The sequence below is a fragment of the Adiantum capillus-veneris genome, chromosome 22, assembly GCF_014529385.1.
Source record: "Adiantum capillus-veneris isolate H3 chromosome 22, ASM1452938v2, whole genome shotgun sequence".
In the NCBI taxonomy this organism is placed as follows: domain Eukaryota; kingdom Viridiplantae; phylum Streptophyta; class Polypodiopsida; order Polypodiales; family Pteridaceae; genus Adiantum; species Adiantum capillus-veneris.
In genome coordinates this window covers 74,142,673-74,156,992 of record NC_140952.1, presented here as the reverse complement: position 1 = coordinate 74,156,992, position 14,320 = coordinate 74,142,673, and the positions used below count along the sequence as shown (strand labels likewise).

The 14,320-nt window shown below is 43.7% G+C and overlaps 2 protein-coding genes across 2 annotated transcripts; both read left to right on the top strand.

Annotated features, from left to right (window-relative positions):
* Positions 1 to 3,534: 3,534 nt before the first annotated feature.
* Positions 3,535 to 4,275, top strand: LOC147429594 (uncharacterized). Its single transcript, XM_086495853.1, has one exon. The coding sequence runs from the start codon at positions 3,535 to 3,537 to the stop codon at positions 4,273 to 4,275; it is 741 nt and encodes a 246-aa protein (XP_086351979.1).
* A 130-nt stretch (positions 4,276 to 4,405) lies between these two features.
* Positions 4,406 to 6,770, top strand: LOC147429593 (uncharacterized). Its single transcript, XM_086495852.1, has one exon. The coding sequence runs from the start codon at positions 4,407 to 4,409 to the stop codon at positions 5,451 to 5,453; it is 1,047 nt and encodes a 348-aa protein (XP_086351978.1). The 5' UTR covers position 4,406; the 3' UTR covers positions 5,454 to 6,770.
* Positions 6,771 to 14,320: the final 7,550 nt, after the last annotated feature.

Here is a 14,320-nt window from a genome sequence, read left to right as displayed (position 1 = left end):
ACCCTAAAGGTGGAAGAAAAAACGATTTACCTACTCTTAGGAGACTCTTCTTAAAAGAATACATACGAGAGGGAGTGCTTAGGGGTGTAGCCTCTCACCTCCAGAAAGCCCAACGAGAGGAAGGAGAGTCGGTGAGAGACTTTATTAGTCGCTTGAAACATTTGAATTCTCATTGTAATCCAAATGAGCGCTTCAATAATAATCAATTGCTTGATAGATTCATTAGGGGATTACGACATGAGGATATCTACAATAGCCTAGTAATTAGAGGTATCACCACTTGAGAAGTAGTCACCACCAACGCGATCCAATTGGAGGATAATTTAATGATTCAAGGAGAAAGAGTGTCTGTTGACCCTAAATCTACTAGCTCGCAAGCATCGGGGCATCAACCAATGACCCTAAAGCCTATTGCTAAGGAGCCAAAGATATCTGAGATGACTTTAGCAGATATCACCAAGGCCATTCAACAGAGTTTATAGACAATTGTGCTCCGCAAAACAATCATATGTATCCAAGAAGGGAGCAACAATGGTGCTCAGTATGCTATGGTCCGCATAGTACCAGTGTGAATGCCCTACTTTTAGAGTAAAATTCAATGGGAATTGCAATGCATGTGGGAGATATGGTCATCAAGCTAAGGATTGCATAGTATTTAAGCACGCGATGGCCAATAGACCAACCTTAGCATGGATAGACACACCTCGAGTGCCTGCATTGATGCCGGCCCCACCTCTTGAACAAACATCACAACACATGGTCCCTAGGGCCCAAAATGTTGTTCAAACAACACCTTTACCACCTCTAGTGCTAGGACCGCAACCACCACATCCGAGAATCACTTATGTGAATCAAGTGGGTTGTGAGTCATCTATTGCTTGTTTGGAAGGCTGGGAGGAAGATATAGATCATAATATTGCCTATGGGATGGATGTGCTTGAAGAAAGTCCCCAATACTACATGGACAAGTAGTATTGGGGACTGTATATCAAGTAGCTGCTCTTGCGGCAAGAGGCCAAAATATCAATTACACTGCTAAGAGACCACCTCTTCAATGCTTTGAGTGTGGAGCCCCACATCGTGTGGCCGAGTGTCCTATTAGGCTACAAAAAAATGCCACATTAATGCAAACCAATCAAGCAAGCACGTTGGTACATCCAAACTGTGTCGATCTATGGAAGTGCAGGAAGTCGAGGCATGGCAGTTTACAGGTAAATGGCAAGGACCTTGAGCAGATATTTGATGGAGCCAGGAGCCAGGTACACCGAGTTGGAGCACTCGCTAGTCAAAACTGCAAGTGTTTTTTTGCTATCACTCGTGACAGGAGCAAATGCTTATATCACAAGGTTGGGAATGAGGCAAGGGGTGCTGGATACAGGTTCCATGAAGTTTATGCTATGGGATTTGGAGCGAGATGTCTACAAGAGACACTACTTGCCAGGGTATGTATGCTAAATGTGGCTCGAAGTTGGTTGAAGACCGTTTTCCAGGTTGAGAAGCATCAAAGTATTGAAGCTCGATGGAAATCGTCGCGAAGTGTTGTTGTGATATGTGCGCCAAAGCAACCTTGTGCTTGAAGACCTTTGTCAAGCAGGACCCTAATTATGGTGCCTTAGTGGTTTGGATGTTCGATTTGCGGCCGTGCTGCCTTCTCAATGGAGACAATGTTCGAATCGACACGGCAATTTCTCAACAAGTGAAGGAAAATTATGTGAACTTTTTTGGTCATCGGCATTGAAGCCCTGCCATGGGTGTTGGCGGAATGATCGGCCATGAGTTGGCCGCGGGTTGCCTCTCGTGGGAACGGCGGCTATGTCGCGAGGTAAGTTTTTTTTAAAGATGGCCAAGCTATATATATAAATAAAAAAAACGTTGCAGTCTTCAGTCAGCTCAAAGCGAGGGCACCATCTGGTGGCGTGCCAAGAAAAGCAAGGAGAGCACTTGGAGGCCCTGCATGGAGGCAAGCGGGCCATCTGGAGGCCATGAAGACATGTGTTATGGCCGGAGGAACAGTTGGTGGGCTGGGACGCCAGTTGCATTAAGTTGGGAGTCGGGCCAGTTGATAGGGAGAGCGACCAATAGCGAGCTCGCTATTGGCCTTGCAGAGGAGGAAGACAGGGTCGCCAAGTGAGAGCCTGTGTGGTGGCGTGGCTGCAAGGGCAGCGTTGCAGAGGAGGAGGGTGGTTGTAGAGCGGCCAGTGCATGCGAAGCGCGAGAAGGTGACAGGCCAGGTGAGAGAGGGAGTAGCATGGTCGGGGACCTCAATGGGCTGCCAGTCAAGAGGTGAAGGGGCTACACCGGGGGGACCTCTGGGTCGATTGCAAAGAGGAGAAGGAGGTGGCCATGCTGCGGGTAGGGGAGGTAGCCAGAGTTAGGGGCCAAAGAAAAGCAGCGTGGGATGAAGGCAGAGCCGTCATGGCATGAGAAATTGGAGTTGGAGCCGCCAAGGGGGGGGCGATGGAAGGGCTGACAGGACAGCCTAGTAAGGGTACGCAGAGAGTCGTCACTTCAAAGCAAGAAGGAGGGGCTGCAGGGCCGCACCACAGTGGGCCCGATCGAAGGAGGCCAAGGGGAACCGGCCAGCCCTGCAGTGGAGGTGAGAGGGGGCAAATCAAGGCCGCCAGAGGGGTGAGAAGGTGGGCTGCCATATCGGGCAGGAGCTGCAACCCGTGGGTAAACAGGGCAGAGAAGAGAGCCAGGAAGGCGTTGCTTGAAGGGAGTAGATTCGGTTACGGCACCGTAGGAGATGCCAAAAGCTGGAAGAGAAGGTCCATGAGCTACTCGAAGAGGAAGATCGAGATCATGCTGTGAGCACGGTATGGCTGAAATAAGATATGCTTGGGTGCAACCTATAGCTACCAAAGGTTGGCAAGCCGGATAGAGCATTGCTACAAGCAAAAAAGGTCGATAGCGCTTGCAGTCAAGGAGGTGGTTGTGATCAATGGAGAAGTCAAAGACAATGAAAAAGCGAGTGTTAATTATAGCACAAGCCAGAGGAAAAGTACGATGTCATGTTGGTAGTGTTCGACTGGCTAGGTGAAAGGAAGTTAAAGATCCACCGTTGACCTATTTATACCATGATATTTGATGGTTCTCATATTTATATCAACCTCCATTACTCGTGTCTTATTATGCATCAGATATATGAGTGCTTTCATTGTGTGTCAAACGTGTGTGTTCTCCATGGGAAGGTAGTGTGTGCTATTGGTCTCCAAATGTATGAAGGTGTCGGGGTTGTTTGTCTATAATTAAAGGTGCTCTGAGGGATTAAGGATGAAATTCATGATTGCTTGCTTTGCGATCAAGTGTGTGCAATTAGGACTGATTGGATACAGGCTTGGGCATTAGTTGTTTGCAGATTGTGTATCTGGATGTGTGTTTGCTAGGGGATAGGGGTGCTGTGAGATCATTGAGCTATATAGAGGCATCGAGTTTATGTGCTGGCCCTGGTTTTCCCATTTCCCCCTTTCCATCTTGTGGTGCCCCCACGGAGGACCCACGGATTGCTTCCTGATCGAGTGTTTGTGAATCAAGATGAAGCAGGAATTTGGTCCGGTGTTCAAAGGAGATGAGGATGCAGATGATTGGCTTGTTGATTTTGATCTATTTATGCTAACAGTACTGCGGATGCCAGATGATGAAGCAAAGCTCCAAAACCTACCCTTGGTGCTGCGAGGTAAAGCAAAGGTTTGGTTCGATGGCTTAGAAGAGGTGCACAAGCAGAATTGGCTCGGATTTCGTGAGCAATTCTTACAAAGTTATCGAAAGGTGGTGTCGGCTTCGGAAGCAGATGCAAAGATCAAAGGCTTGCAGCAGGACGTAAGTGCAAATTTTGATGCTTTTGTTGATAAATTTGAAGCTTATTGGGGGGATTTGGCGGCTGCTACCCAAGCAACCAATGCGGAATATTTGAAGCTCGAAAGGTTTCTATCCTGCTTGCATCCCTATGTTCGTGAGAGAGTCCATTATGAAGATCCAAGCACTTATGATAAAGCCATCAGAATTGCCAAAGCAAAGAGTCGAAAGATGAAGAAGAAGATGGAGGCAGGATTGTTGCAGTCTATACTTGCGGCAGCTAGTGGACCTAAGCCCAAACAAATCAAAGAGCATCAAGAGGTAAAAGCTCCTTTTTTTGTTGATATGCATGTAATCAAAGCACGTGAAGTTGATGCCAGGGTAGAAGAGCTAGAAGAAGTGCCAACTAAGGCTCAACAGGTGCAGAGAGGTATATTCTTGTGCCACCCAGTTTGCTTCCTCAAGAGAGCGAGGTTGTAAAAGATTTTCAAGAAGAGGTGCGAGTTCTAGAGCCAGCAACGAGGAAGGTAGCAGTGGTCCAAGAATTGGCAAGTGCAAAAGAGGAGTCCGACAGTTCCCATAGCTCCAGCAGTAGTTTGGACACAGATAGCATGTGGGAGACAGAATCCCGGTCTTCCAGGTATGAGACCTATGATGTTTTCTATGTAAATGAAGTGGAGAACAGTGTATGCGAGTTGCCTGCCAGCCATTTGAAGGTCAAGGAGACGCATAGTGTAGGTGTGGAGATGCCTTGTGTGAATCTGCCAGTAAAGCAAGCCTATCAAATGTTGTGTAATGGTGAGTCCCTATTGGAGAAAGAGGTATGGTTTGATTGTGCATCCAGTTTGATTGAAGAGCCGGTTTTCGAGGATGACTTTCAGGAGGTCGAAGTAGAAGCTATGGTAGGTCGAAGTGATTTGTCTATGCAAGGGGTGGGGCAACCTTGCCTTGGTGAGCATGTAGAGGTGCACGGTGAAGTTTCAGAGTTTGTGTGTAGCCGTGGAGAGTTAGCTCCAGCAGATGACTCTATGGAAACATATACAAGTGCATCCTATGAGCGTGAGGCTCCATGCAAAGAGGAAGGTGATACCAACCATGCAGGTGATGAGGTATTTGATGAACAAGTTGAAGCTCGAGCAGGTCATGTTCTTGAGTATGAAAAGTTGGCTTCGGAGCCATGTTTAGAGGGTTTGGATATAGGTTTACAAAGGGATCAAGTTTGCTTGGCTATGCAGCAGATGGAGGCAAATGGTAGGGTCTTGCTATTTTATGTGTTGCTATGGATACATGTGTTATTGGAGGTTGCTTTACAGGTGTCTTTCTGTCAGTGGCGAGGTTTTTTTGAAGAAGACTACACTATGGAGGGTTCTCTAGCAGGTGATAGGATAGCTGCTTATGGTACCGTTGCTTCAAGTGATCGAAGGTATGCTTATGGTTGGCAGAAAGGGTTATGGATACAAGGGGACAAAGCTTCAAGCTATGAAGAGCTGGAAGGATGGTGTGTCTATTGGCCAACAAGTGCAAAGGAAGACTTGAAGATACATGCTTTACAGGTGGATGGCCACGGCCAATGCTTTATATTTGATCCAGGCGGACTCTATGCCATGATTGGGGAAGCCTCGAGCTTTCCATTTGACCCTGGTGGGGTGATGCAATAATAGATGCTCTTCTCTCTATATCTATCCTATCTATATAGCCGCTATATTATCATTTTTTCTATGCAGTCTATGTAGCTATTTTTATCATGCTCTCTATACATACTTATTTCACTTAAATAATATTGTGGTTGAGCATAAATGCTCAATGAGGGGGTGGGCAATGATGGTACATCCAAACTGTGTCGATCTATGGAAGTGCAGGAAGTTGAGGCATGGCAGTTTACAGGCAAATGGCAAGGACCTTGAGTAGATATTTGATGGAGCCAAGAGCCAAGAGCCAGGTACACCAAGTTGGAGCACTCGCTAGTCAAAACTGCAACTGTTTTTTTGCTATCACTGGTGACAGGAGCAAATGCTTATATCACAAGGTTGGGAACGAGGCAAGGGGTGCTCGATACAGATGCCATGAAGTTTATGCTATGGGATTTGGAGCGAGATGTCTACAAGAGACACTACTTGCAGGGTATGTATGCTAAATGTGGCTCGAAGTTGGATGAAGGCCGTTCCGAAGCTTTGCCAGGTTGAGAAGCATCAAAGTATTGAAGCTCGATGGAAATCGTCGCGACATGTTGCTGTGATATGTGCGCCAAAGCTACCTTGTGCTTGAAGACCTTCGTCAAGCAAGACCCTAATTATGGTGGCTTAGTGGTTTGGATGTTCGATTTGCGGCCGTGCTGCCTTCTCAATGGAGACAATGTTCGAATCGACACGGCAATTTCTCAACAAGTGAAGGGAAATTATGTGAACTTTTTTGGTCATCAGCATTGAAGCCCTCCCATGGGTGTTGGCGGAATGATCGCAAAATCAAGGCCGCCAGAGGGGCGAGAAGGTGGGCTTCCATATCAAGCAAGAGCTGCAGCCCGTGGGTAAACACGACAGAGAAGAGAGCCAGGAAGGCGTTGCTTGAAGGGAGTAGATTCGGTTACGGCACCGTAGGAGATGCCAAAAGCTGGAAGAGAAGGTCCATGAGCTACTCGAAGAGGAAGATCGAGATCATGCTGTGAGCACGGTATGGCTGAAATAAGAGATGCTTGGGTGCAACCTATAGCTACCAAAGGTTGGCAAGCCGGATAGAGCATTGCTACAAGCAAAAAAGGTCGATAGCGCTTGCAGTCAAGGAGGTGGTTGTGATCAATGGAGAAGTCAAAGACAATCAGAAAGTGAGTGTTAATTATAGCACAAGCCAGAGGAAAAGTACGATGTCATGTTGGTAGTGTCCGACTGGCTAGGTGAAAGGAAGTTAAAGATCTATCGTTGACCTATTTATACCCTGATATTTGATGGTTCTCATATTTATATCAACCTCCATTACTCGTGTCTTATTATGCATCAGATATATGAGTGATTTCATTGTGTGTCAAACGTGTGTGTTCTCCATGGGAAGGTAGTGTGTGCTATTGGTCTCCAAATGTATGAAGGTGTCGGGGTTGTTTGTCTATAATTAAAGGTGCTTTGAGGGATTAAGGATGAAAGTCATGATTGCTTGCTTTGCGATCAAGTGTGTGCAATTAGGACTGATTGGATACAGGCTTGGTCATTAGTTGTTTGTAGATTGTGTATCTGGATGTGTGTTTGCTAGGGGATAGGGGTGCTGTGAGATCACTGAGCTATATAGAGGCATCGAGTTTATGTGTTGGCCCTGGTTTTCCCATTTCCCCCTTTCCATCTTGTGGTGCCTCCATGGAGGACCCACTGATTGCTTCCTGACCAAGTGTTTGTGAATCAAGATGAAGCAGGAATTTGGTCCGGTGTTCAAAGGAGATGAGGATGCAGATGATTGGCTTGCCGATTTTGAGCTATTTATGCTAACAATACTGCGGATGCCAGATGATGAAGCAAAGCTCCAAAATCTACCCTTGGTGCTGCGAGGTAAAGCAAAGGTTTGGTTCGATGGCTTAGAAGAGGTGCACAAGCAGAATTGGCTTGGATTTCGCGAGCAATTCTTACAAAGGTATCAAAAGGTGGTGTCGGCTCTGGAAGCAAATGCAAAGATCAAAGGCTTGCAGCAAGACGTAAGTGCAAATTTTGATGCTTTTGTTGATAAATTTGAAGCTTATTGAAGACCTGTTGCTGCTCTGCCTCATTCTCTTGTCCTGTGAGACTGGAGCTGTATCTGCAACTGCATCCTGAACTGCAAACTGAACTTCAATAGTAGTAATTCCTGCAGACACCTCGTCTTCAGCTGCTTTCGTTGGACTCTCAGCATCCTCTACATTGAGTATCTCATCAACAATAGACAATATTGGAGCTTTAAAACTATTGTGGTCCACCTGCAACATCTGCTACTTCAGCTGCAACTGGAACTGGAACTGCGACTGCAGCTTCTTCTAACTAAACCTGAACTTTAGTATCAATTTGCTCCATTATTGCAGTATCACCCTGAGCACTTTGTTGTTCAGGTTCATCAGGTTTCTGTTGATCCTCTTGCTTTTGCAACTGCTCAAACTGCTGTTTCAACTCATCATACTGCCTCTGCAATAACAAATTCTCCTCTTTGGCTTCTTCTTCTCTTGCAAAGATCTGATATGGCTTACTGACCACATCATACACCATGACTTTGATTTTCTCCCAAACTCCCTTCATGTACTCCATCATTTTAGTCTTCATTTTCTCCACATCTCTTGAATTGAGATACCTTCTACAAAGTAGAAAACTCTCCTCTTCTTCAAGTGATTTCAGGTCTTTAGGCCCATTTTCATATTCAAGTACATATCCAAATCCAGCAATCAGTCCCTTCAAGAAGAATGAAGAAAGATCAATGTAAGATACAAACTTTGCAACCATTAGACACTGCCTCTTGAACACATCCAATATCTCTGCATGTAGATGCAACACTCGAAGACCTGTTTTAGACTCCGCATGCCAAAACAATTGATTTCCCTGAAAATCTTGATTCGGGAAAAACCAAAACTCATTAGCTTCTTCACCAAACTGATTTGATTCAAGGCTTAAAAATAACATATTGAACTCTCCTTTACACATAAAAAACACCACCAAGATGGCTTGCTCACATTTCTCCTTGAAAATAGAAAGAAATCCACTTTGTAGTTGCAAAATTGTCCAATCAGTGATATCTCCAACTGAAAACTTTTGACTTCTGCTCCTTGAAAAACTTCCCTTATGTCATCAAGCATGAAGACATAAAACCAATGAGATATAAGAATATTAACATCATCTCCTCCATCAACAACATCACATAGAAATGTAGAACCATCTTCAGGAAAACCCACTTCACCATCATCAGGAACTTACAAAATACTTGCATAATCATCAGTCAAAACCATCTCCTTAGCATCAACAAAACCATTGACATCAGAAACTTGGTATAAATCATCAAGAATATCATCAATAAAATGAACTTCATTGAAAAAAGATGGACTTCCAATATCCATGACTGAATTTGTACAAGAACAACATCATAAAGATCATTGATAACAGCATCATCATTCAAGAAACCTTCTGTAACATCAAGATTTAAAGAAGACTCCATATTCTTGATTTGAGTAAGCTGAAGCTTCAAGTCCTCAATTTGATTTTCCTTATCCAAAACAACTTGCTTAAGAGCATCATGAACTTCATAACAGTAAGAAATATGCAAGTCGGCTTCAGTTTGAACCTGAGAAATCTCCACCATCAATGATGCCTTCTCTTCTTGAAGTTGACTGATTTTGAAAAGCGCTTCATTTGCCGTAACCATACTTAAATGCCTCTCATTCTCTAGCTCTAATGAGAGATTATTGATCATCTTTGCTTGAGAAAGAACAAGACTTTGAAATTCAGCAAGTTCAAGTACATAACTTCTTTGCAAATCAATAATCTGAGGATCAGGCACCTGAATTCTGAAACTTTGCAAATCAGGGACCTTCAATATCAAACTAGTAATTCAGGGATCTGAAATTCAAGATCCTTGTCTTCACAACCTGAATAAATGCACTCTTAGAAATTGGCTTTCAGTCTTCAAAACTCCAAAAAACTCTTCTCCATCAACACAAACATCTTCCGGACTGTCACCTATCGAATACTCCTCATCAAGATTCATCAAGAACTAATTCATCACATCATCCTCATTAGTAGCACACATTATGTTTTTATCTATCTTCAGCTCTTCCACTTCATTACACTAAAATCTGATGTCTCCCTGAATTTCAACCTCTTCAAGATTAATGTCAAATGTTGGTGTATGGGTTTGTATGGGATATTGGTGGCTTCTCTTGCTCACTCCCACTTGTATTCCTTCTTCTCAATCAATAATTCTTCTTTTGGGCAACTCCACTACAAGACGCTATTCATATTAGCGACGCTTTAAAAAAAAAATTCCCGGCGTCGCTATGAGCGTCGCAAATTTACAAATAAATTTGCGACGCTCATAGCGACGCCGGCTGGGCTAAAAAAATAACCGAGCGCGCCCAAAAGCTCAGATCTCAGATCTGAGTTTTTCGGCGCCCTCAAGCAAGGAGCAGGTAACGCTCTCCCTCTCTCTCTCTCTCTCTCTCTCTCTCTCTCTCTCTTTTTCTTCTCCACACACACACACACACACGAGGAGAGGAAGGAGAGCCAGGTATGCTCCTTCCCTCTCCTCATTCTCATGTTCCCTTCCCCTCTTTCTCTCTCCCTCTCTCTCTCTCTCTCACACACAAACATACACACACACACACACATAGTGTTTTTGAGAGAGAGAGAGAGAGTACAAACATAAACAAAAACGCACACACATATACATAAACAAAGAATGCACACACACATTGAGAGAGGAAAAGAGAGAGAGAGAGAGCATGCATAAACAAAAAACGCACACATTGAGAGAGGAAAAGAGAGAGAGAACATGCATAAACAAAAAACGCACACATTGAGAGAGGAAAAGAGAGAGAAAACATGCATACGATCCAAAAAAACGCACACACATTGAGAGATAAAGAGAGAGAAACTAATTTAACGTCGTAGGAAACTAATTAAAATTAAAAGACCTAAAGATCTAGCCGACGAGGAGTTGAACTCAAGACCTATTATTCAAGAGGGAAATGGCATAATCAATCTATCATACTTGGCATGGGTGATAGAAAGGTTATACCATTTATCTCTTTTTATTGGCACACACATCCACACACGCGCACACACACAAGAAGAAGAGAGTTAAAACGTCGTAGGAAACTATCCTAAAAGACGTTAAAGATTAGGTTAGATGTAGACTTACGTTAAATTAGATTTATGTTTATTTAAGTTAAATTAAATTAGATTTAGGTTTATTTTTAACTAGATTTACGTTTATTTACGCTAGATTTAGATTTACGTTATATTAGATTAGATTTAGGTCTCCATAGACTGCGATGCCTGCATGAAGCGGGTGAAGAAAGCCCTCAATGGAATATATGGTATTGCTGCCTTCACTCATGGTGTGCTCCGTCGATCCAAAAGTACTGGTGAAATGTCTTCAGAAGATAGGGAAGAAGGTGGATCTTCAGGGCGGCAAGAGTCACTACATCCCCGACACAATGACCATCTAGACAACCTCTAGTCATTCAACAGCAACTTCAAAGTTAGTAACAAGAGCAAGAACGGTCTAAAGGGCCAATTGCTGTCGTCAGATGTGGATGGAGATGAGGCAGTGTCACCGCCGGAAGTTAACTCTCACATCTTTAGTGATGAGAATGCCAACTCTTGCCGAGTTATGTGAAAAATTATGTGTTAAATCAGTTTTAAGATTCTTATAATCCCTGTTAGTTTAGTTCTTTGTTTTTAATATAACATAATTTACGTTAGATTTAGATTTATGTTATATTAGATTAGACTTAGGTTTATTTAGGTTTACCCACACACACACACACACACACACAAGAAGAAGAGAGTTTTAACGTCGTAGGAAACTATCCCAAAAGACGTGAAAGATTAGGTTAGATGTAAACTTACGTTAAATTAGATTTAGGTTTATTTTTAGTTAGATTTACATTTATTTATATTTACGCTTATTTACGTTAGATCGAGTCCACGCAAGAATTACTTACGGTTTAGGGTTTAGAGTTAGACGAACAGTAAAAAGATCTACTGTGAAAAGATGTTAAGATGCTGTGAAGTGCTACAGCTAGAGAAGAGGCAAAGGGGTTTTGTCCACTACATGCAGTATCATGTAGATGTGGGTGTGTAGATTTCTTGTACCCACAAATATAGGTATTGACCAATAAAGACGAGATTATAACCCGGTGGTTCTGATCTCCGTGCACCTCTAGACCGAGGTGTGTGGGGATTGGACATGACTAGAGAATGTGAGGTAAAGAGAGAGAGAGAGAGAGAGAGAGAGAGAGAGAGAGAGAGAGAGAGAGAGATAAGACGAAGAATGCCAATAGAATATTAAATTTGTTGTCCAGGTTATAAGATTTTTATCCTCATTATGAGTAGTGACGAGGATGTGGGACCGTCCAACCGAAACACCTATCTCTCAACGAGGGTCTTATGTCCTTGTAATCAATGCAAGCATGTTGTGCGACGGACAAGACGTGTTTCTTTGCAGCACGTTCGCGAATTTGGCGAGTTCGATCCATCTATTATAGATCGAGTTGTTGCCAATTATAACTCGTCGGACTCTGACGCTGGCCAACAAGCAGCAATCTTGCAACCCAATAGACGTGTTCGCAGGCGCTTTGGTCAAGCAGCATATGTGAGGCCACAAGATGTAGCCTCTGACAGCTCGGGGGATGATCATGCAGAGCACATTCCCAACGAGACAATGTTTGAGCCCGAGATTGATGAAATGATCGAGACGATCATGGATTCAGAAAGGCTTATCTATGATGATATGAAAAGTGAAGCCGATACGCCATTGTATAATGGAGCACGTATGTTTAGATTGAAAGCACTCCTGGTTCTTCTCAACATGCAGGCAAAGTTTGGATGGAGTGACACTAGCGTCACAGCGCTTTTCAGGTGATCTATTACAATTAGTTTACTTTAATAAAACTCTAAATGTATAATGATCTGATAGATTTTTACACGATTGTATCGTATTTTTATGTTGTGTAGATTGCTTAAAGAGCACATACTACCAGCTGACAACAATTGTGGATCTTCGTCCACTATTGGAAGAGCTACAACAATTGTGGATTGGCATAGAGGTGGTGGATATGAGCCGACACACAGGACGACGGAATGCTTTGATCAGAGGCATTCTAATGTGGACCATGCATGACTATCCCGGGCTAACAGAATGCTCAGGTGATCTATTGAAACTCCTCACTCAGACACTGTAAATCTTGTTTTTTCCCATAGTTGATCTATTATCATGTGTATACATGCAGGGCTTCAAACAAGCGGATATAGAGCATGTGTCACATGTGGACCTAGACTGAATGCACGTAGGGCACCCTCACTGAAGAAGCAAATCTACGAAGGTCATCAAGCGTATCTTCCAGAGAATCATGTGTTACGCGACGGCTTTTTGGGAAGAGAGCCACCAAGGATGTCTGCACAAGCATGGTTAGAGCAGAAGGAGATGTGCGATGACGGATTGCCTCCAGGGATGAGGAGACTATCTCTATGGTACGAGTTACCATACTGGCCCCGACTCATGATCAATCACTTGCTCGATCCAATGCACATATTCAAGAATGTGGGTAATCTACTATGGGACCATCTGACCGGCAAGAAAGATACTTTGGGAGCCAGAGTTGACCTTAGAAATGTGGATCGTATGGAGCAATATTGGCCGCAAACAGCGTCTTATGGATCGATAAAACTCCCTAAAGCACCATGGATTTTCACAGGAGCCCAAGAACGCAAAGTTAAAGAGATCATTCGATCTTTGCGGACCCCCACTGGCGTAATGCACTCTCGACATCCGTAACACAATCTACAAACTTGCAAAGCTGGTGCAATGGATCTCACAAAAGGAGATCAACGTAGACTCCATACCATTCGCCAAACTAAATGCTGCGGAGCTTGTGTGCATGTTTGATAAACATTTTCCTACTACCATGCTAACCATTCAGGTGCATCTTCTTGTTCACATAGTTGATGAGGTGGAAATAGCTGGCACAGTTCATTCCAGATGGATGTTCTTCTTAGAACGTTTCATGAAAACGCTTAAGGGATATGTGCGTCAAAAGGCACGTCCGGAGGGTAGCATGGCAGAAGGTTGGTTGGTATCAGAGTCCCTAGTGTACATTGGAGAGTGGCTAGACGGATTTGATAAAGCCCGGGACACGCTATGGCGAACCATAGATGATGAGCGCATATCTAGGATTGTCATGTGCAATCTCGGTGTTGAGAAGAAGATGACGGAAGATCTAGAGGCTAAAATCAACCGATTTTGCATGCTTCACAATCCAGTGATGCAAAAGTGAATTTCACAATATGAGGATGCAAAGCAAGAGCGACAAAGGGCACGAATCGAGTGGAGACGGGGAAGACGACCACCGATGCACTATCCAGCGGTTCTGGAGAGCCTACCAACCTTCATGAGCTTAAGATGGTTGCACAACCAATTGAAAAGCGCACAACAATGCGGTGACGAAGTGACTGAGGAAGAGTGGGAGTACTCTCGGGGTTGCGCGACCAAAGTAAGTTTGCACGACTAGCAAGTGACTTTATTTATAAACGTTTGAACGGCCACTCATAATCTTTGTTCGTTGTAGTATAAGTCATACACAGCAGCATGGTGTAAAGGTCGACATTTTAGGGTGGAACGAATCGACAAAAAGCGTTTTACTCAAGATTGTGGAATCATGGCAAAATTTGAACAGTCTAGTCGACTTGAACAATCATGGCAAAATTTGAACAATCATGGCAAAATTTGAACAGTCTAATCGATTACAGAGGATTTTTTGTCGACTTGTTCGATGTGCAATGGTTCAAGATAATCATGGAGGGTCGCAACGCTA